The sequence below is a fragment of the Caenorhabditis remanei genome, chromosome V (genome assembly GCF_010183535.1).
Source record: "Caenorhabditis remanei strain PX506 chromosome V, whole genome shotgun sequence".
Taxonomy (NCBI): Eukaryota; Metazoa; Nematoda; class Chromadorea; order Rhabditida; family Rhabditidae; genus Caenorhabditis; species Caenorhabditis remanei.
The window spans coordinates 16,280,841-16,303,813 of record NC_071332.1 but is presented as its reverse complement, the minus strand read 5'-3'; the positions used below and the strand labels follow the sequence as shown (position 1 = coordinate 16,303,813).

The 22,973-nt window shown below is 43.8% G+C and overlaps 5 protein-coding genes across 5 annotated transcripts; 2 read left to right on the top strand and 3 right to left on the bottom strand.

Annotated features, from left to right (window-relative positions):
* Nucleotides 1-13,402: 13,402 nt before the first annotated feature.
* Nucleotides 13,403-14,218, bottom strand: GCK72_020541 (uncharacterized protein; the record flags this gene model as incomplete). Its single annotated transcript, XM_053733643.1, has 1 exon — nucleotides 13,403-14,218. The coding sequence occupies one exon, from the start codon at nucleotides 14,216-14,218 to the stop codon at nucleotides 13,403-13,405; it is 816 nt and encodes a 271-aa protein (XP_053582556.1).
* Nucleotides 14,219-18,148: 3,930 nt separating this feature from the next.
* On the bottom strand, nucleotides 18,149-19,397 carry GCK72_020540 (uncharacterized protein; the record flags this gene model as incomplete). The annotated part of the gene is made up of 5 exons (XM_003099322.2): nucleotides 18,149-18,329; nucleotides 18,384-18,602; nucleotides 18,649-18,758; nucleotides 18,816-19,056; nucleotides 19,117-19,397. 5 exons carry the CDS (start codon nucleotides 19,395-19,397, stop codon nucleotides 18,149-18,151), a joined length of 1,032 nt encoding a protein of 343 aa, XP_003099370.2.
* Nucleotides 18,539-20,633, top strand: GCK72_020539 (uncharacterized protein; the record flags this gene model as incomplete). The annotated part of the gene is made up of 3 exons (XM_053733642.1): nucleotides 18,539-18,582; nucleotides 19,703-19,761; nucleotides 20,374-20,633. 3 exons carry the CDS (start codon nucleotides 18,539-18,541, stop codon nucleotides 20,631-20,633), a joined length of 363 nt encoding a protein of 120 aa, XP_053582555.1.
* Nucleotides 20,634-21,453: 820 nt separating this feature from the next.
* On the top strand, nucleotides 21,454-22,263 carry GCK72_020538 (uncharacterized protein; the record flags this gene model as incomplete). The annotated part of the gene is made up of 1 exon (XM_053733641.1): nucleotides 21,454-22,263. The coding sequence occupies one exon, from the start codon at nucleotides 21,454-21,456 to the stop codon at nucleotides 22,261-22,263; it is 810 nt and encodes a 269-aa protein (XP_053582554.1).
* Nucleotides 21,607-22,973, bottom strand: GCK72_020537 (uncharacterized protein; the record flags this gene model as incomplete). Its single annotated transcript, XM_053733640.1, has 5 exons — nucleotides 21,607-21,861; nucleotides 22,344-22,459; nucleotides 22,507-22,651; nucleotides 22,695-22,814; nucleotides 22,857-22,973. 5 exons carry the CDS (start codon nucleotides 22,971-22,973, stop codon nucleotides 21,607-21,609), a joined length of 753 nt encoding a protein of 250 aa, XP_053582553.1.

The following is a 22,973-nucleotide window of genomic DNA, read 5'->3' as shown; positions in this document are numbered from 1 at the left end:
CGGATCCAGACTTGGCAGCTGATTCTGACCGGGCAATACGATTCCGAACCAGTGGGCGCAGATGTGTCTAACGACACCATCACACGCTATCTTCGATATTTAGTGGACCGTGGAAACTCTCTTGTAGGTTCCCCTCGTTGCTATGTTCGTCTTGCATTCGAGATGATCCCAGCCGACTATAGAGAGGTGTTTAAGGTGATTCCCTCGATACGTTTGTTCACAGACCCGGCCATGGATTTGATTGTGAATCGTTGGATGGCGGCGGAACCCGCAGGATTTGCCATTCTCAACGCTCCGGCCACTCAATTCCCCTACTCGGAGGAGCTGGGTGGTCCCGTTGACGAAGGCATTTCTGTAGAAGTGGAACGGGCTCGAGAACTCGAAGTTAAGGAAGCTATTCGCACCCTCGACTCTTCTCGCCCACCCCACCACTACCGCGCTAGATTTCCCTCGCTGGACGTAATCGACATCATGTTGGTTTATCCGTTCCCCGAACATAAATCTGAGGTTATCCACCGCATCAAGACGATCCAATTGACCATGACGGCCAACTGTGAGCATACGGAACGTCTCAATACGTGCCCCCACCCGCGTCTCAAGAGCTACCTCGAATTTTGGAGAGCAGTGCTCCTCGCTATTCGTTGCCTCGTCGAGAACGGAGCGTCAGCTCCGGTTCGCATGTCGGATTGCACTGTCGAGATGCTCCACGGAGGCAAGACCTCGCTTGATTTGGCATTCCCGAGTATGCGTGTTTATCGCTGGGAAACTGGGGACTGGTGGCTCATCTGGATAGAGAAGACCTTGATTCCACAACTGTGGAAAATCTCTGGTCATGTCTGTCGATGCACCGCCGGCCCAGATTCCACACGCCCTCGCGATCGTCAAGACGAGCAAGGTCAGTAATCACACCCTCGTACTCTCACTACTCGCTAAAAGACTGCTTCTGAAGTTTTATTGTGCCATTGTGTACGGCACGGCCTCCATTTTATCATCCATTAACCCCTCGCTCATTTTATTAATAAATGATCCGGTTCTTAGTGTGTTGATAGAAGTTTTGAAATACAATTACAGAGACATATAATACCTATGTTTAGCCATACCCATTCACGAGCTGACCCTAGATGCAAATAGCTCTCGGAGCTGACCGTGTATAGCTCTCCGCTCCCAATGGGCACTCCTTGAGACCTCGAGATCAGTATTCGGCAAAGGTTGAACGGCCTTCCCAAATAGCCAGAACGATGAGCTCAGAGTGAACTTATGGCTGACATAAGATATTTCCGGTGCATTTGAGCTCCATCAGAATCCTCGTCAACGGATGAGAGTAGTAGTATTTATGACTACTAGTATTTGATGCAAGTGCGCTAAGTACAGATAAGCAACTAATTTTAGAAATAAAAGTAGACCGATTTAAACAATTCCATCGTCCACCTCTTTAGGTTACAAGTCTGCACGTAATGAGAAAAAAAAGCCTTTCTCGAGAGCGAGTCTCTTGAAAGGGGTAAAATGTTATGAAATTAACTCAAGATTGAGTAGAAAGCAGGCTCGATACGATCGTTCGAGCGTCCTGGGGCGAGATCGTACTGCTTTTCTAGCGTGTTAAAATCGGTTTTTTGTTCACAGATGTGGTTAGAATTCGAGATATTTGAAGCATCGGATGCGTCAAAAATCAAAGGTTCACTGGGAAAAGTGGTAGTCTACGGAAGAAAGCGGCATCTTAGCCAGATGGGGAGCTCCTTAGCACAGTAATTCCGCGTCGGATTCATATTCGCAATGTTTTCCGCCAGTTGATGAGTGGGTCGATTCCCTCCCTCGTTCCACATAACCGAGTCTATTCTATGGTACAAGTTTAGAAACACGTACAATTTCATCTCATGTCTCTAGCTCAATCTTTTGCGGTGACACCGTGTAGTCGTAAAAGGTTGATTAAACGGGCGATTTCGATCGTCTGGTCAAGGAGGACATATTCCCGACTTCTCTAGGGGACCGAGCACGCAATCTCAGCTCTAGATCCTGTCTCATACGTATCCTCGATACATCAGAGATCTATAATGAGCCGCGATTCAAAATGCTACCTGCTAGAGAGGGTTTGTTGAAAACCGACAAGCGTCGGACAAGCCTAGCTTCCCTGTCCAGAAGCTACTATAACCTTGATCGAGTACTGGTATATATAACAGGTAACCAGCCACTCCCACCAAGTAGTAGTGCCCCACCGAAGGGTTCCGAAGTTCCTATTAGCAGATCCAGTTTCATCTGACGGACTACTTCAGGGTAAATTCGTAGTGTTTTGTCGGAAGACCTCTGTGTTATGGTGAGAAGCCACCAGACAGTGGAGAACACGCCCGCGATACCATAGTATATGACACTCCTATGAGTAGAACTTTGGTCCCTCGCAAATTGAATGGGTATTCGTCTGGTAAACGATATCCCAGAGCCAGCTCAGAACTGTTATCTGAAAAGGTCCCCCTCAATCTCAGAGTTGCGAGGCTCTGAAAGTGTTTAGCTTACGGTAAAGCGACGACACCCCAAGCCACTTCGATTCTGGAATTCTAGTTTTTGGTTGCCTCGACACTTCCGAATGTGAAGGTTTTTCACTGTCCGGAGTGATGGTCGATGAGCAGTTGAGCAATGACGAGATATGCGTTGTATAACATCCATTTAGGATGAACTAAGTTAGAGTTAGACGTAATTATAACTTGGTATTCGTCCTACCAAGGCAACGCCTCGGAGCTCACCTGACTCGTCCTCCTACTGAGCCCAGCTGATGCTACAATTTTAGCTTTTGTCGTGTAGCCTGGTTTTTCAGCTTCGAATTAGGCCAGTTCGTGGATGGACATCAGGACTCGCCCGTACAAGAGCGGACTTTAGCGTTTTGTTTCTCTGTTTTTTAATCTTTATAGCCCTCTGTCCGGTCTCAATTCTCTTTAAGAATACTTTTTTAATTTCAGCTTTTCATCTTCCTACACCTTCGTGTGAACAATCAACCATGTCTGGTACCGGACAACCCAACCCCCCGCGGAACGACCCCTCGTCAACATCTGGAGGAACTGCCGCAACCAACAACGTGATGCAACGACAGCCCTCGGAAAACTTCAAGAAGGCCCAAGTCAATGTCAAGAACGCCATCACCCGTGCAAGCTCCGCTGGCCTCAAAACCTCGGAGGACGCACAGCCCTTCATCGACTCCACTGTCGACCACGATGCTCTCGCACTGGAGACGATCGACAAACTACGAAAAAAGTTGATCGTTATTGCAGGAATGATCGAAACGGATACTCATTTCTTTGAGTCCATCAAGAACTCCTCGGAAATCTTGTCAAGCAAGGAACGAAACGGTCTACGCGAAGTGGCTAAGGCTCATCTCGACCTGAAGCCTCGGACCATCACCCTGCCCATCGTCAAGAAAACCATCAAGGAACTGCAAACTATCCTCGAGAAGCAGAATTACCACATCGAAGCGGTATCCTCCACTGACGCAGCGGATATCTCGGAGATTGTGGCTAATTCACCCGTAGACGATGAGGAACAATATGTGGACAATACTATCGCCCAACTCAATTCGATCAACAATCATGTTGCTCCCTCGTCTCAAGATGAAGACAACGAGAATCGTAATAATGCTCAGCATCACTCGTCTGTCGGATTCGCCAATTCTGGTGGAACGCAAGTTCCTCCAGTGGTCCCCCCGGTTATTTCCTCAAATACCGGGAACCACGAAGCCTCTAGTATGCTTCTCGGAACGGTCCCGAACTCCGCGTCCTCTGGACTGCCGATCTCGTGCCCGGTCTGTAGAGGTAACCACGATCTGTTCGACTGTGAAAGTCCGAAATTAACGGCTTATTGTGCTAGGAACGGTTTATGCGTTCTATGCATGTCGTCAGATCACCTGTCACGTCAGTGTCAGATTCGGGAAGCCGGGTTATCACCTATTCCTTCTGGCGCCATCAATGAGATGCATCCAGAAAACGGTGGTCGTTTCATAACCTCGTGCAAACCGATTGTAGCCTCTACTCCTCGTAATCATGTTCAATCGAACTTCCATTCTCTGTCTGACAGTGAAAGGAAAGAACACTCTGGTCCTGACCGCACTCTTGCTCCTCGGACGCAAAACGAAGTCTCCTCGGAAGAGGAAACTGACGACGCCTGCCGAGCGACTGAGAGAGGCAGAAAAATGAAGTCGAGTAACAAGGGGTTGTCTTATTACGACCTCGAAGCTATTCTACCGAAATTTTCTGGCGATGCGCTCAGATACAAGAAGTTCATTTCGATGTTCGAAAAACTTGGAGTAGAAAATCCGCGAATTTCCGATGAAATGCGACTGGCCATCTTGGAAAAGAAGCTTGTCGGAGACGCTAAGCGCTTCTATGTCGACTTAAGTGTCCCCGCCGAGGCGATCGAAGCTACCTTATCAGGTCTTCGTACCGCCTTCGAGGGTGACACTTCTGGAGTTACGGAAGCTCTGAAGCGCTTCAGAGAGCTCACTTTTCACGAGACTGACCAGAAACGTTCTTCTCGCCAACTACAGGAAGGCAAATCGCTTGTCCTACGTCTTCGAGATCTAGGGGAGGATGTAGATTCTCCCGCGTTTGTCCGCAATCTGATGGAAAAACTCCCGGTACCAGTGATGAATTTCATCAAACCGTTGTTTATCAACGGTGCGCAGCCCACGACGACTCAGATCCTCGATAAATACGAGAGCTATCATAAAGATCTTGCTTTCTTTGATCGTTTTCGGCCTGCTGCAGCCTCTGAGAGATTGAAAGAGATCCCGGACGAGTCAGTGATGACTGTATCCGCGAGCTCGAATAAATCTAAGAGTTCTAAAGGTAATTCTAACTCTGGCGTCAGTACTCGTACCGACCCCTCCGCCAACTCTTCTTCGAAGAAACCGAAAGTTAGAAATAACGACCCGCCTACTTCGAACAGAGACGGCAAGTCTAAGAATGCCTCTAAGAATTCCAAGTCGAATAATGTCGGCAATGGCTCTCCTGGTGAAGCCGGAACGGGACACTTCGGTGCTCAGCCCAATGCCCACCAGGGAAATATGACTCCTCGGAGTTATGGTTTTGCAGCCTTTGGGAACCCCCCGCCTCAGACTCCAAGAGGAGCTCCGAACGCCGGGAACTACCAAGGTGGACATCCCACGTCAACCCCGTCGACAGACAAGCCAAAGCCTCGGATTCCTGGCATGAGAGGACAACCCGGAGAAAAGCTCGAACCTTGCTATAAGCTCGGTAGAGGTTATGATGAGAGATTCATTCATCACACCTTCCCTCGAGACTCCGAAATCGCCTCGAAATGCTGTTTCATCTGTGGTCCCGGTCACTCCATTCTTCAGTGCGCTCTTTCTTCGTACGAAGTTCGGCAATACTTCCGTACCACTGGGTCCTGTCACAACTGTGCTCAGCAGACCCATCGTACCGAAGATTGCAAGAATTTCAGTACGTGTGCTTACTGTCAAGGTAAACACAACACGGGAGCCTGCACTCTGAAAGAGTACTACCGCGACCCTCGAAATTATCCATCTGACGCCCCGGCTCCAATTCTGTCTGAATTTTTTCGTGGCCCCCTCGGGGGCTCGCAATAAATTTCCAGGGGTAGACTCTGGGCCGTCCTTGGCTCGCATTCCAACTGTTGCCTCGCCAGCAACAGCGCCTCTAGAAAGACCTTCGGGTCCAGATTCTGATAAGTATCCACTCCTCTGTAGAAGTTTACCGCTATTCCTCGACCGTCTGACACAAGAAAGCCTGTATAACGCTTCCCTTGTTGAAGATTGTGGCGAGATCTCGAAACTTCCATTTGTAGCTCTTCGGACTACGGATGGTCACAAGGTTTTGGCACTAGTCGACTCCGGTGCATCGCTCTCCGTGCTCTCTCATAAGAGTGCCGAACGCTTTGGCCTGGACATCCTAGCAACAAAAACTTTGACCATTTCGGGATATAGCAAAACTACTACCGAGCAGTCAAATATTTATCAGATATCTTTCCATACGGATGGTAAACCATTCTCTATGCTAATCGCAGGTGCTCCCCGACTTCCGAAAACTAAATTTGTGTGCCCTCGTTTGAACGCAGCAGATATTAGCTATCTTCGAGACAAGAAAATTGACCCCCACAGACTATCAGCGGATAGTTCCTTTAACGGACAGTTCATTGATATGATCCTGGGTAACGATTTGTTGTCACGATTATTAGGAACCTCGAAGAGACTGTTGCTTCCATCAGAAAGATTCGTCGAGCTTACGAAGTTTGCTCCGATCATCTTTCCCCCACCTCGTTCTTCACTTCCCCCGTCCGACTCCATCAGTGATGAGATTGACGCATTCCATTGTGAAAGCTTCATCGGTTCACTGATGACTCCGGCGGATTCAAAAGATCCCGTGGATCGTCTCCATACGGAGATCTCCCAACTATGGAATCTCGAGAATGTTGGGATCGAAGAACCAGGACCTATTGAGGGAAAGAAGACGGAAATCAAAGACCTCGTTGCTGAGTTCGAAAAGAACATCCGCTACACCGAAGAAGGATATCTTCTAGTGTCCCTTCCGTGGAACGGAAAGCAATCACGCCTCGCGTCAAACCGCGGCGTTGCCGGTAAACGGCTGGAGCAGCTAATTCTCTCTCTGAAAAGAAAGAAGAATCTGATGCAAGATTATGACGATATTCTAAAGAAGCAACTCGCCAGTGGTATTATTGAGATGGTAACCCCGGAAATGGATAACGATACAGATCCGCTGTATTACATTCCGCATCGAGTCGTAGTGAAGGAATCTTCACTTACGACTAAACTGCGCATTGTATTGGATGCAAGTAGTAAAAAAGGTGGTGAGCTCAGTCTTAATGATTGCCTCGACCCTGGACCGTCCATGCTAGTTGATCTATTCGACATTCTCATTCGCTCTCGGTTATCTGACTACCTCGTGGTGGGTGATATTGAAAAAGCCTTTCACCAGGTACGTCTGGTCCCCGAGGATCGTAATTGTACTCGTTTTATCTGGTTGAAAGATATCACGAAGCCTCCTGTTAAAGGTAACATCGTCGAGTTCCGATTTACTCGGATTCCTTTCGGAATGACGTGTTCTCCGTTTCTCCTCGCTGCCACTATCGATCATTACTTAAATGCAATGACCGACGGCATCGCTGAGCGGATTCGGCAGAACATTTACGTTGATAACGTAATGTTGACCTCGAACAATAAGGCTGAGATACAAGATCTTCGGATTGACTCGAAGAAGGCGTTCAACTCAATGAACATGTGTCTTCGGGAATATATCACGAATAGCCAAGATGAGATGGCGAAATTCCCTCGGGATGAGATCACAAGCGAAACGACAGTAAAACTACTTGGATACCACTGGGATTCTGTAAAAGATACATATACGGTGAAGTTAGCAACGTTGCTAGAGACACACCCGACAAAACGTCAGGTGGCCTCCCGTATGGCTGAAACCTTCGATCCCCTCGGTGTTCTAGCTCCACTATTCGTTTCCTTCAAACTTTTGATGCGAGACTTATGGTCGGACGGTATCGATTGGAAGTCTAAAGTCCCTCGATCCCTACTTAATCAGTGGGAGGCTATTAGGAAGCAATTCTCCGAGTCATCAATTACGATACCTCGCATGTTGCGACCTAGTGGTCCATACAAGAAGAGTCATCTTCTAGTTTTCTCGGACGCTTCCAAAGATACCTACGCTTGTGCTGTGTACATACTCTATGAGTATGATGACAAACCACCCAAGGTTGGTCTCTTGACCGCAAAATCGAAGATTAAACCATCGGCTAGTAAGACTTTGACCATCCCTCGTCTCGAATTACTCGCGATTGAGATTGGAACAAGAATTGCTATGTCAGTAGAAACGGCGATGACTTCGGAGCGCCCAAGCTCCGTCAGATTCTTCTCTGATGCGATGGTCGCCTTGTACTGGATTCTTCGTAACGAGCAAAAGAAATGCTGGGTCAGTAATCGTGTAAAAGCAATCAATGAAGCATGTGATCGACTGCAATCCCTCGAGATTCCGTCCACATTTCATCATTGCCCTACCGATCAGAACCCCGCTGATATTGCCACGAGAGGAATGGGAAGCGAAGAATTAAAGAATTGCTCTTTATGGTTTCGCGGCCCGGACTTCTTAACGAATCCTCCAAGTACATGGCCATGTCGCCTCGAAGGCAATGTGAATTGCCCTTCGGACTTCCGCGAACTTATTTCCTCGGAAATAATAGCGGCACGGAAGAAATCTGACAAAAATTCTACTGAGAAATCGGTAAACCCTACTGAGCAATCGGTAGACTGTTCTGCTGAGAAATCGGCAGACATTGTCGAGAAATCGACAGATCAGCCAGAGTTTAACGCTCTGACTGAAGCCCTCCGGGGCATGTGTCTTCTAACTCAGTGTAATGAACAGTACGTTTCTTTCGTTCCATTCGAGCGAAGCAACTCCCTAGCCAGAGTCGTGACTTATACGCATTCGACCCTTAACTGCTTACTAAAGCTGTTCAAGCGTCACGTGTGGAAGAGTCCGATTATGACGGAGTTCATTAATGCCAAGTTATCCTCGTGCACCCCCGATATGGGCGTCCACACTAGAGCAATTGCTCGGAGACTTGTATTTATTGAACACTATAAGGAATCAGCTAGCTCCGGGCAGGAATTTCCGTCCAAATTGGATCCGGTCCTCGGTGTCGATGGTCTCTGGCGAGCCCATCGAAGAGTTCCCTCGCCAGTTCTTGAAAGTGAAACTTACAAGTTAATTCTGGTTCATAAGAAGCATCGTCTTGCTAGACTACTCGTGATGGAGACCCACCTTAAAAACGTGCATCTTCCTGCGACATACCTAGTAGCCGCGCTTCGAACGAGATACTGGATCCAAGCGGACAAGCAACTTGCCGATTCTGTAATCCGCAGTTGTGTTCCTTGTCAAAAAGTCAACAATAAGCCGTTTGAATATCCTTTCACTAGGACGCTCCCTCGCTTTCGTACAACTCCGTCTACCCCGTTCCAGCATGTGGGCCTCGATTATGGCGGCCCACTGAATTACCGCCTCGATGATGGTAGTAGTATCGGGAAAGCTTATTTCCTCGTATACACCTGCCTCGTCACAAGGGCAACTCACCTCGAGTTAATTCCTGACGGCACAACGGAGATGTACTTGCACGGACTGAGGAATGTATTCTCCAGACGGGGAGTACCAACCTCAATTTATTCGGACAATGCTCGTACTTTCACCCTCGGCGCAAAAATCCTTACGGACGACGTGAATCAGTATGTACCTAGTACATCCTTCACCTCGTTTCTTGCTCTTCATGCGATTGACTTCCGATACATCACCCCTCTCGCCCCCTGGCAAGGCGGCATTTACGAGAGGATTGTGGGTATCGTGAAACATCAATTGAGGAAAGAGATCGGGAAAACTCTGGAAGTCTTTTTTGTACTGAGCCACGTGATAACCCGAGTAGAGTCAATGCTTAACAGTAGACCTTTGACGCCCAACCCTCGTGATCTTGACGATTTGCCTGCTCTTCGCCCCGTCGATTTCTTGCTCCCGACTGTTCTGATTGATCTACCAACGGAACGGGACGGATTGAATCACGGAGAAGAATTTGACCCCTCCCGAAATCCCTCGTTAACTGAGCGTCGGACCCTCGATCACCTCGCGGGCCTCGATGAAGTTTTGGAGCGATTATGGGATATCTGGTCTGGAGCGTATCTGGCTTATCTAAAAGAGAACACCTATCCGGAGAAACGTACAACCACCTTACAACCTCGTGTTGGACAGTTGGTGTTTATTTACACAGAGAAGTTAGCTCGACACAATTGGCCTCTAGGAATAATTGAGACGTTGATTTACAGTAAGACTGGAGAAATTCGGTCTGCGACTGTAAGATGCAAAGGTAAAATCTACGAGCGGCCCGTGAATCATTTAATTCCCCTCGAAGTCTCCTCCTCGGATGACGTTCCCGCTCTTGAGCCGGTTCAGAGTGGTCATGACTCTCAAGCCCCTCCAGATCCACCCCGCATCGCAACATTCCCAATTCATTCTAAGAACCGCAAACCTAATACGTTGAAGACCAGCGTTGAAGGAAAGAGATTATTGAAAGTGCAAAGCTGCAGCGAAAAGTTGGATGTAGCAGATCCAAAGAAGATTCCGGATGTAGGAGTTTGTCGTTCTGGCACACCTACCGAAGGAATTGGACTGAAGTCTAATGGGACCGAGCCAAAACTCGTGCCTCTTTACCCGACCTTGGATGCTTGTCGATCAGGCGCACCCAAAGAAAGGATGGTACCTCCAGCACCGGATTCAGATGCTTGTCGATCAGACACGTCTGGAGAAGGATCCTGGCGGGAAGTCCCGAGCTTGGAAGCTTGTCGATCAGGCGCCCCCAAAGGAAGAATCGTACCTCCAGCCCCGGATTCAGACTCATCTGAAGAAGGATCCTGGCGGGAAGTTCCGACTTTGGACGCTTGTCGATCTGGCGCATCCAAGATAAGGATTGGACTAAAGTCATCTGGTCTCGAGCAATTGCCCGATAGTGGTTCCCCTCGAAATGCCAATTCATTGGCCTTCTACGGTACACCTCGATCCGGCACTGCCCGAACAACCGAATCTGCCACGGACATGGATGCTTGTCGTTCAGGCGCACCCAGGAAAAGAAGAAGACTGCAGTCTCCAGAATACGTGTCAATACCCGAGAGTGGTCCCCCTCGAATTGCTAATTCTTCAGCCTTTGATGGTAAACCTCGCTCTGGTACGGCCGTTTTCTCAGACTCAGGGTCAGTTATGGATGTTGGTCGATCTGGCACATCCAAAGGACGGATAGTACCTCCAGCACCGGATTCAGATGCTTGCCGTTCAGGCGCATCTGGAAAAGGATCCTGGTGGGAAGTCCCGAACTTGGTAGCTAGTCGGTCAGGCGCTTCCAAAGCCAAGGTACCTCCTCGTGCCCCGGATTCAGATGTTTGTCGTTCAGACACATCTGGAAAAGGATCCATACGGAGAGTCCCTAACTTGGATGCTAATCGCCACGCATCTAATAACGATTCTGCAAAGATGTATTCTAATCCTAAAGCCCCTCGACAACGAGCACCCGTTAACATGGATGACTGGACGGAGTCCTCAGGGTCTACGATCTCACATGACGATGATGGATCCACAGGCATTGGTAATCAATGCCCTGGTATCAGTTATCCCATGTTGTCTTCTCGTCCTGACACCGTTGATCATGCGAAAGCTCGATTACCCAGTCACCGTGTCCGGCCTTTCCAACCTCGCAAAGCGAAAGCTAACCTTGCATGTTATGCTTGCATAACGCAAGAAGCCGGGACTCAGACCCCCCGGAGTGTTGTCAGTCCCCTGGTCCCCGAATCAGGTCCCTGCCACACTCCAAACTAAAATGTAATTTATATTACTAAATTATTCTAATTTAGTTTATATTTATTACATATTTTACTTTCATTTAATTACCTCCCTTCTTCCCTGTTCCTTTAACCCCATTTCAGGCGGAAGTAATATTCCACTTTATTTAAATCGCCGCCATCGTCGTGTCTGCGTCTCTTCAGTCAAAGGCGCACGCTGTTTCCTCGTCGGGTCTCGCCGCGCCGCACATCCATCAACGACTGTGACCGTAATCGACCGACACCCTCACCTGGCCTAAAGCCATTAATTAAATCAGTCTTGTTTTTAGTTTTGTTCTTCTAACAATTCTCTCTTTTGTTGTTTGTTGTAGAAGTTGTTCGCGAGCCTCGCCGGCGTCTCTCTGGACACCCCTAAGCTTTAACAAGCTAGGAATCCCCTGAGCGACTCCTCGAATACCTCGCTTACTCCTTTTTTCTCCCTTTTCATGTAATTTCCGAAAGGAAATAATCGATCAGGTTTTTAATGCAGTCCCTCGCGGGTCATGCTTTTCCCCTGAATAAATCGGTTATTTAATACACGTGTTAACTGTACAGCGGGACACTTCCTTTTACCTCTGAACCACCTAAAACGGAAGTCTATTTTGGGCCCATGTTCCCACCCCACTCGGCTCATTACCGGCGGCCTTCTGGAGACAGAAGGGGTGGCCACAGGAGGTTCTAGTACGCTTCTTGATAAGTAGTCGGGCGGAGCGGGAGTTAGGTGCCGATAAAATTTTTTGCTCCTCAGTAACCATGTTGGACTTGATTCTTTTGGAAGTAGAAGCAATGAGGGTACGAAGTCGGAAGATTTGGTCCGCCGGAGGATTGGGAAGTTTTAAAAGTTTCGAGTATCTTTGACGAGCACGTTTGAGTTGACGGATAGAGAAGGAAGTCCGATGAGGTTTAGGAGGCGTGGATAAAGGAGTATGGGAGATGATAAAATCAGACAACATTTTAGAAAAGAGTGCAAACTTGTCAGTGGGGGAAGAAATAGAACTGAGGACTAAATCCCAGTCTACGTTAGCGATATCAGCGTTGAGGGATTTGAAATCACACTTCTTGTAATTCAAGCGATGTTCATTACGAAATGTAGGAGAAGTTGGCAAGGAGGCTGAGGAGTGGTTACTAACAGTAGTAATTAGGGAGAAATCAACACTGAAATGATCAGAGTTGAGTAATGGTGGCTCCTTAGAGATGTGGAGAATCGCAATATCAGGGGAAGAAAGAACAAGGTCAAGAATGTTGGAAGATGTGGCAGAAGTACGAGTGGGAAAGGTGACGTTCTGGTAGAGACCTTTAGACTGGAGGAATAAGGAGAATGGATGATTAGAAGATGGAGGATTCCAGGTAAGAGATGGGTAATTAAAATCTCCTGCGAGGATGCAAGAGGGAGATATTCATCAAGATGATCAATTAGGGCTAGTGATTGAGCTGAGGAAGCGTCTGGTGGACGGTAGACTAAGAAGAAATTAAAGGGCGTAAAAAGAGTGGAAGAATAAACTGAAGGAGAGATAAGACAAGCTAAAATTTCAGATTGGTGAAGCGGGTAATGGTGGGTCATGTTGATATCAAGGGTGGAAAGGGAGAGAGAGTTCTTATAAATAAAAGCAACTCCTCCACCACTATTTTTACGGTGAACAGTATTAGAACGGTCGAACCTGAGGATGGATAAGTCATGCAAGGAGAAAAGAGAAGAGGGAATAGTGTCGTCGAGAAATGTTTCGGTAAGAGCTAGAAGATGGTACCCAGAGGAGAGGAAGAGATCAATCAATAGTGCAATTTTAGCGAGCGTGGAAATGCCTCTTATATTGGCAAGCAAAAGTTTGAGACCCATGTCAGGTATTTTAGAAGTGGAAGTATCAGGAGCTGGAGAGGAGACAGGAGGTGAGGAATGAGATGAAACGTATGAGAGGTCTAAAAACGAGTGGGTAGGTCTAGGATTGGGGAAGGTCAAATGAGCAACGGGGCAAGAAGTTGGAGAGGGAGAAAATGAGGAGGCGGCAAATCGGGAGTCTAGAGAAAAGGAAGCGGATTCTTGTTGACGCGGTAATTGATATCAGACATGATGAAGATAGTCTTTCCAGCTTTCTTGTTCTCGTCGTAGACGTGCTTGCGAGAAGCACGGAGTGTTTCCCATTCAGGACGAGTCAGATCTCTTCGAGCACGTGGCTTCGACGGCATGGCAAGGATATCAGGGTTGGTACGACGAGCAATGTGGAATCCGTGTAGGAACGAGTCACGGTCGGAGCTGGATTCAAATTGAACTTTCAAAGGGCGGTACATTGACTTGCATTCGTGACGATGGATCTTGACTGGAACTGGAAGGTTGTTAGAGGATGCAAGATTCTGGAGAATGCGGAGTTGCTTTGTATCTTGCTTCTTGTCGTTGCGATCATCAGGGAAGCGTTCGATGACAACCCGTGTAGCTTTATCGATCAATTTAGCGGCCTCCCGCGCGATTTCCAATTTATCCAAGTGATTCGGCGTGAAAGAGGAGACCTTTGGGACGGAATTGGGGTTGGCACCAGCATTCTTGGAAGTCACGGAAGCATAAGACGTGGGAAAAATTGATTGCGGGAATACTTCATCGAAAACAGGAGGTGCCAATACGGGAAGTCCGATAGGTGACATATCTGGAAGTGGCTCACAAGTCAGAGCAATTTTCTCACCGAGTGTTTTTGATCCAGATTCGATGATACCCGACCTCAGTTCGTTGATGATTGCAGTGAGCTTCGACACATGATTGAAAAGTTCCATGTAATCCGAGTAGGCAACGAATTGAGGCGGATCGTCCGGCAACGTATCAGTATGTTTCCGTTTCGACATCATTGGCGTAGATATTCAATAGTCGGAGTAATTATATCACAGATGAGAATATAGGATAGATATCGAATAGAGAATACCAGTCGGTTCACGTCGCCTAACGGCGACTGAACCTCCTTCTCAACACCACCCTTCTAGGTGTTACAGCGCCTGCGGCGCTTCTCACATGGTTCAAACAATCGGGGTATCAGAATTCTCTTTCTCTTCTGGTCCTATAACTTTTCTTCGATTGTTGGTAGTTTTTATTAGCTGAGCAAACCGTTCCAGAGAGAACAATTAAAACACCCTTACTTTTCTGATAAGATTTCGACAAATTACTGTAGAAGAACAGGAACTTGGTAACTCTATTTTCCCCTCATCAAAAGGCAGGTGATCCTCTAATTATAAAGTTTCAACTTTTGATTGATCGGCGAATTAAAAAAAATTTAAACAAATTCTTATTCTAGAATTTGCTTCTTTTTTGAAGGTAACCGAGCTACGACAAAGTTCCTCATTCAGAAATCACGGGTCTCAGAATTAACTGTACTAAATACAGGGAATGTGTTCTTTGCCTGACTGGGTAACCCCTCACCAAAAGAGAATTTCCTTTTCACATCTTCAAAAGATGCGTTGAAAGTAGTCTTTTGAAGTTTTTGACTTATCGGCGGCGATGCCGCCTCCCTCCCCCAAATTCTTTAAAGATTTTTTTTCATATACACGGAAATTTTCTCTTAGTTTAATTTGATCCAAAACATTCTGCTTCCTAAATTTTGGACTGTTCGGCGGCGATGCCGTCTCTCTTCTCCAGAATACTTCGAAACTAAAACTATTTCACATATTTCTAAGTTCAAAAGTTAAAGAAGCCCCTTATTCAGTCTATTTTGATTTCAATCCTTTTCATTCGTACCTGAGTGCTTCACAAAAATTCTCAAAGTTCTTAAAGAAAACAAAACTTCTTGATTCATCGAAATATCTCACTCTTAACATGTCTACCTACTAAGTTCCTGATGGTTTTTTTTTATTTTCTCTATTGTGATTGTGTTAGTGGCTTTTGGTCCATTATCTCGAATAAAAACTAACTAACTAAAAAAAACAAAGAAGAAAGAATTTTGAGTTTTAAACGATCGGCGATAATGCCGCATGATTTCCCCATGAAGATTCGGACGAAAGGTTTATTGTTAACTACTATCATTTTCTGACCCGGTGTTTGTAGGATTGTGAATTTTTAAACACCGTCAAAGTTGGAACTCAATCATCCCTTCTGACAGAATTGTAGCGGTATGTACAGACTCAACAGAAAGATAGCTACTCCATCCTTTTGTTCTAAAATCTCGACCATAATTACAACTTTCATATACTGACTGTCTATGCTCTTATCAAAACAAAAAACCAAAAAACTTTTCGGACCTGGCGGGAACGAACTCACTACCCCATGGGTGAGAGTCATCTGCGTACACAGGTAGTTGGCGTGCGGACCGCATGCGGATTCAGTCCCATTTTCCGTCCACGTAGAGTCCGCAGCGGAAATTTGGTCCGCTGCGGACTGTATATGGACGCAGCGTGGACTTCGGGAAAAGAGGTGGAAGTGGGCGGCAGGCGTCCGCGCGCGGACCGTATATGGGCGCGCTGGCCGCGGCCGCGGCATGCAGTAGCTCTTCCGAAGCTCTCGGACTTCTCTCGGATAACGATAATTTTTTAATCATTTATGGAGCGTTTACGTTTCTTTCCCTATTTTTTCGAAAGTTTCGCTTTTCTTTATGTTTTTCTCTATTGAAATTTCTCTTAATTAAATTTTTCGTGTAAAATTCTCTCATTTTACTGTGAATGATCAGAAAAATATTGTGTTTTCAGTCAGTCCGATGATCCCAAAAAGAGAAGCAGCAGCGACAGCTAATATGGAATCAATTCATCGCTTTTCTCAAAGGTTTGTAATAGTATTCAGCATTTTCTATTGCTATTAAAAATAAAATTCTTTCAGTGAGGTAATTCGATAAAATTGGCCACTTCCCAAGCACAACACTGTATTTTTCCGGAGGGAGGAACCCATTTTCGAAAGTAAGTTAACTGAACAATTATATTTTATTCCGCAATTAATTGATTTTCTTTTCAGAAATACGAAGGGAAAACAGAAGTCAACGACTGAAAACTACTTCTACGACAAATGGTATTCGATGGATTTCAAGGGCAAGACTGCCGGACAAACTTCTGATTTCTAAGTCTAATTTGCTGCGTTTTCTTCTTTTTTTTATTATTTTTAATGTTACTTCTATCTTTCTTTTAATAAAATAGTAATTTTATCTCAATCCTTCTTTGTTAAATGACAATCTCAACCGGAAAAAAAGTAGGGAGAGGGCTGGCAGTGCGAGCGACAACGTCCGCGCGCGGACTCAAAACGGACCGTATACGGACCTCATACAATCCTCAGCGAATTCGTGCTGAGTCCACGCGCGGCCCATATATCGTCCATATTGCGTCCGTAGCGGACTACCTGTGTAGACCGCTACACCAAATACGCGCGGCCAGGGGCGCTCTCGAGAATGCAGTCAAGAAACACCGAGTCAGTAGTATGATTGATTTTTTGAACTTTCTTCCACCCTGTCGGGACACATCTTTTCTAAACGATTTCTACTGTTGAAATCGACATCGTTTTCAGAAGACGTCAAATTTGATATTTTTGAAAAAAGAAAAGTTCGGGCATCATCTAAGGGAAATTTCCAATCTATCTATCTAGTTTTTATAAAAATCGGTCCACTACGGAGGGAGTTATGACATGCAACAAATAAACAGACACACGGATCTGTTGAATATTATTAGTATATAAACAGACACACGGATCTGTTGAATATATTAGTAAAGATGTAGCAGGGTAGCAATCAATATGGCTATGAGAGCAAAGGGGATGCTGCCTCTCGCTAGCGAGAAAAAAAGAAGGAATGAAAAAAAAGAAGGAATGAGAAAAAAAGAAGGAATGAGAAAAAAGGAGGAAGAAAAAAGGAGGAATGAGAAAAAAGGAGGAAAGAAAATGAGAAAAAGGAGGAATGAGAAAAAAGGAGGAATGAGAAAAAAGGAGGAATGAGAAAAAAGGAGGAATGAGAAAAAAGGAGGTGAGAAAAGGAGGATGAGAAAAAAGAATGAAGGAGGAGAGAAAAAAGGAGGAATGAGAAAAAAGGAGGATGAGAAGGAGGAATGAGAAAAAAGGAGGTGAGAAAAAAGAGGAATGAGAAAAAAGGAGGAATGAGAAAAAGGAGGAATGAGAAAAAAGGAGGAATGAGAAAAAAGGAGGAATGAGAAAAAAGGAGGAATGAGAAAAAGGAGAATGAGAATATGTTGTAACTGAACTATGCAACGAGACGAGAACATGCTGGATTCAGCTGGAATTCTCGCAAAGTGCTGAAGTAGTTCTTGCAAGACGACTCTCTATTAAGGATTAAAGTATTGGATTAGTTCATATGCATAATGTTATATCAGATCATTATTATAAAGTTTGTGTAACTTTCGTGGCTCTACCACATGATGTGCTTCTTGTTTTCTCCACTTTTTCAAATCCGAGTTCAATTTTTTTTGGTTTTTGTTAAAATCAAGCATCAAAGTATTGGATAAGTTTTTAAACATAGTGTTCTATCAGATCCTTATCATAAATTTTGTTCATCTTATTTCGTCGACACTATACTTTTTTCCTCTCTGTTTTCGAAATAAAAACATTATCTTTTGTTCCGTATCGCATTGACTAACCTTGAATGTCACATGTGATTCACCACAGCCTCTGTATGATCGGGAACGCGGAAAGAAAAATGACAATAACAAAAATTTTGTGAGAAAATCATGCACTTAATGTTCTTGAAAATTGTAAACTGAGAAATTTTTATTTGTTAGAACGAGTCAACAAGCAATAACAAATATTAGAACATCGGTTTCTTTGTACCAATTACTTGTAATAGTTATTAGGGTAGATCAAGTTTATTTGGCAAGCGCTTCAAGTTGTTTTTGATGTTCCTTTGCTGATTTCATCTTTTCCTTGACAATTTCCAACACTCCCGTTGCAAACTTTTGCAGATGATTTTCAAAAAAATTCACACAATCAGAAAATGTCGGTCTTTTTTCTGGGTCCATATTCCAGCAGGTCAACATGAAGTTGTATCTGAAATTTAAATTCTCTTTTGAAATTGAAACCTTATCTTATCAATTTGCTTACATCTCCTGATGACAATACTCTGGTTTAGGGAGTCTTCTCCCTCTTTCCAGGTATTTCAGCACATCTTCCACTCCATCATAGGGCATTTTCCCAAGAGTGAAAAGTTCATAGAGACAGACTGCAAAACTCCAGACATCAGATTTTTCAGTGAATTTATGGCTTCCCAGAGTTTCAGGAGCCAACCAATGGAAGGGGAGAGGTAAGTCTTTGTGGACAATTCTGGAATATTAAAGTTTTGTCTGAAAAAATCTGAAAAAAACTGAACCTGTAATAATGTTTCTCATCATTCCTTCTAGCCAATCCCAGATCACCAATTCGAATCGTTTTGTCAGTTGTAAGGTAGATGGAGCGGAGAGCAAGTTGGCGGTGGACATACTGAAAATTAATTTAAAAAATTAAACATTCGCGTCACTATAAAATCTAGAAACTCACATTCAACCCTGACAAATAGCTCATCCCATTTGCTATCTGATAAGCGAATGACAGAAGATCCGACGTACAAATTGAGTAATTTTTCAGCGACTCCTCATTGTTTGACATTCTAGGGCTGAGTATCACAAACCCACTGTCTTCCTCGTTCTCCAGCTGGTCTTTAAAACTGTCTTGATGACTTCTGAGAAATTCCAACAGGCATCCATTTTCAGCGAATTCGGAGACAATTGACACGTGGTTTCTGAGAAAAAAGTGGACAATGAGCAAAAAAGTTGAGCAAAAAACTTCAACGAAAACTTACTCAGTACTCAATATCACTCCAACAAATGTCAAGATACTTGGATGTTTCTTGATGTTAGTGAGAACTTGGAGCTCATCGAGAATCATTCTCTGTTGTTTGGCATCTTCTTGTTTTGAAGCACTTTTCAAAACTACCGGCAACCTACTGCACCCTTTAGTGAGCTCTGCTTTTCGAACACTAGTGAACAATCCTTTTTCAATCACTTCCAGGAATTTCAACTTTTTAATATCAATCTCAAAATCTTCTTCATGATAGAAATCTGACTCCTTTGCATTGCTCATGATTGAGTTCTAAAATTTTCACAACAATTTCTAAATATTTCGCAATAAGAAAAAATGTCAAAAATAGTGAAGAAATAGATGAAAAAGATAGAACAGATAATCTTTTTTCTTTATGTTTGACTTGACGAAATGATAGGCGGAGATTGCGGGGGACAACTAGTGATAGATAAAAAAAAACCGGTTATTGTCGGAAATACCCTCCTCGAGATTGGATGACATGTGTTAGAAAAATATAAGCAATATGGGTTGTTTTTGGGTTTAGAACAGAAAAAAGCTGAGGAACAGTGACCTTTTTCTATTTTTAGGCTAATTAAATCAGATGTCATTTGGTATAAGGACAAGCTCTGTACTGAAACCTTTAAAAGTATGTTTTCTGTTAAATGAAACACAAAGAATCAAAAGTCAAAAATACGCCGTCTCCAGACAATTGATTATGGGTGACAAATTGTCACTGACAATCACTGAATTAAGGAAAAAAATGGTTGGGGTGTGAGATCAAAAGTTTATAAAATTCTTGGTTATTGTCTCTCCGAGAAGCAATGTGTTTTTTTTCGAAAATTCTAAAGTTTAGGCAGAAATTTGTGATGGGAATATTTCCAATAAATTTTTGAATTTTTGAAATATTAGTTTTGCTTAAAATAATTCTTTTAATAAAAAATGGAAAACGAATATTCCGCACTGCCACTGACTAGACAGATATCTTTCGAATAATAACAAAATATCAAATGGTCGTGTCTTATGTTTTGTGCCCACACAGAAATACAAGAGACATAGACGACAAAGAACAAAACTAACAGGCAGAAAAACGACGGGCAGAAAATACATGACACGATTTCATTGGTATAAAATAATGGTTTTGGGTTTCTTACCTCATCAACAAACTCGAAATGTTCACAGCTTCTCTTTTCTCTGCTCCTCGCCCAACTACAGATAACATTTTTTCATTGTTTTTTAATTTTAAAATGTTTTCCTTAAGGTGATGAATACCGCGCTGAACTTGTGTCTTCTGGACTCACTCAACAAGCCGTCGACGGGATTCTTAATATCAGTGGGACCGCTTATGTTTCTTTTGCTAAAAATGGTGCCAATGCCAATTTCGGGAATGCGATCGACGCAGTGACCAAGTGGAGAATGACTATGGAGAATTTCGTGAAGACTCAATCGAAGGAAGATCAAGACGCTTACGGAAAATTTTGCAAGAAGCAAGAGGAGGAATACAGGAAGAGATTCTTTTAATTTTTTTCTGAAATTTTCTATTCTGGTACGAATTGAATTGTTAAATGAATCTTTGCAAACTCAATGAAATTTTTTCTATATCACTTGCATGAAATATTTTAATTTCAGTTATTGGCTCCCGTATCTACTGCTGGAAGTATGGGTGACTTTTTATTATTAGTTCACGACCACGTGCGGGGGTGTTAAAGGCGCATCCATGTACAAAATGGTCTCCCATTTTTGAATCCGGGCCGACCGGGCCGGGCCAAGAGAAATTTCGGCCCGGCCCGGCCCGATTTTTGACAAGTCTGCTATTCAGACCTGCCAAGCTTAAAAACCCGGCGCGCGAAATTTCCAATAAATTATATGAGCCTTTAACAGCCCTGGCACGAGTTCATGAACCGATTATACAACTTTGTTCCGATCATTCATGCACTCTATAACGGATATCACATGATTAAGTCTTCTCTATGAATATGATTAATGTATCTTTTGTTATTACTTAAGTACCTGAATGATTCTTTTCGCCATAAAAAAGCAATTTCCGTGTAGGAAAAAGAAGTATAGCCACATACTCTAACTAGAAATCTTTGTAGAACATCAATACTTCCTCATTTTCATTTAAAATGCAACACTTCGAACTGACAGATATTCTCACTAAACTCGGTTTTCTTTTGAGTTTTCTGTTCAACTCATTCTTCATCTACCTTACTGTTTTCTATATTAAAGATGTCTATGGTACCTACAAGAAATTGGTCATTTTGCTCATAACTTTAATAACTCCCTATTATACTTCAGCTTAAATAATAGTGGTCCAGAGTCCCTTGTTATTTTTGCTATAATGCTTTGGGCCGGATTCTATGTGGTCATTGTTTCCTCTATAGCTGTGCAGTTTATCTATCGTTACCTGTGCTTATTGGATTCGGAAAAAGTGAGAAAAATGAATATTCTGAAAAATCTGTGCTGGATGTTCTACCCAGTTTTACCAGGAACATTATATACCGGAGCACTTTACATTCTGTGTTGGCCAGATGAGTACTCGGATTCTTATGTCAGAAATGTGATACTCGAGAATTATCAATTGGATGTTGCAAATCTTCGAAGATTTGTAATGACTCCTTACAACACCGACGAATCTATTAGATGGAACAACTTCACCTTTGGCGTCATCGCCGTCGTTCTCGTTTGCTCCCATTATTCCATCATAATTTTCTGCGGCTTCCGAATGCAGATTGGCATGAAACATGAGCTGGAGAAGTTCTCAGTGCAGAATCGAAAACTACAAAAGCACTTTTACAAAGCTCTCTTTTTCCAAAGTCTGGGTCCCTCTATTTTTATTTTCATGCCAGCAGTTCCAGTGCTTTTAAGTCCGTTGCTCCCTCCAGTTTTGGGGATCAAATTCAATTGGCAGACCGGATGGCTGTATTCATTTATTGGAGTTTATCCGCCATTTGATAGCGTTGCTTTCATGGTGATCGTGACAGAATACAAAGTGTTGATCAGAAGAAAGTTAACATACTTAAAGGATCCAGAGAAATTGAGAATTTCAGAACGTTTTCTCAATTTTTTAAACAAGAATCAGGAGTCAACGATACATGCCTCTGGATCACAACAGATGATTAACAGGAGCTCGGCTCTAGTTTTAACATGATAAGTGTGAAACTGTTTTACTTTTAGTTAATATTGCATACAAGTTTATATGTATAAATCTATTTTCCGAATCTACCTCACCCCAGCAACACGTTTCAATACAAAATACGGCGCAATTGATGGGTTTTTTGATTCTCTGGATAAAAGTTGCCGGGCTTCTCGGTTGCAGACCAAAAAAATGATTCCGTTGGATATTCCTGGAAAGAATGGTTATTTGACTCTGAGTGACTTCGCAGCCACATACCCGTGAGTAGTAAACTCGAATAATAAAATGGTCCAACCAACTCAAACATTGAGAATCCCATCAACTCGACCACGCCGACGCACACACTTGGAGTCGTCAAAAATAATAAAGATGAGAGTAAAATACATGTGGTGGTTTTACTAGCCTAAATTCCAAATTTAAAATTAGTAGTTTGTTCGAAAAATTACCTGTTGAAACCTTTTTTCTTGAGACGTGGAAACAATGGAGCCCAATGATTTCCCGTCATCCATCAGTTGTATTTTGACAAGAAGAGTTATTGATAGGATGATGACTATGAAACCGAATATCTAAAATCACAATTTTTAAGAAGACCATGACCAATATCTTACCATGTTAGAAATTCCCCAATAATATAAAAACTGATTACTCAAGAAACATCCGGCAGTGCCACAATTGGGGATTCGGGTTATTGGAGATAATGCAAGCGATAAGCATGCATCGAACAT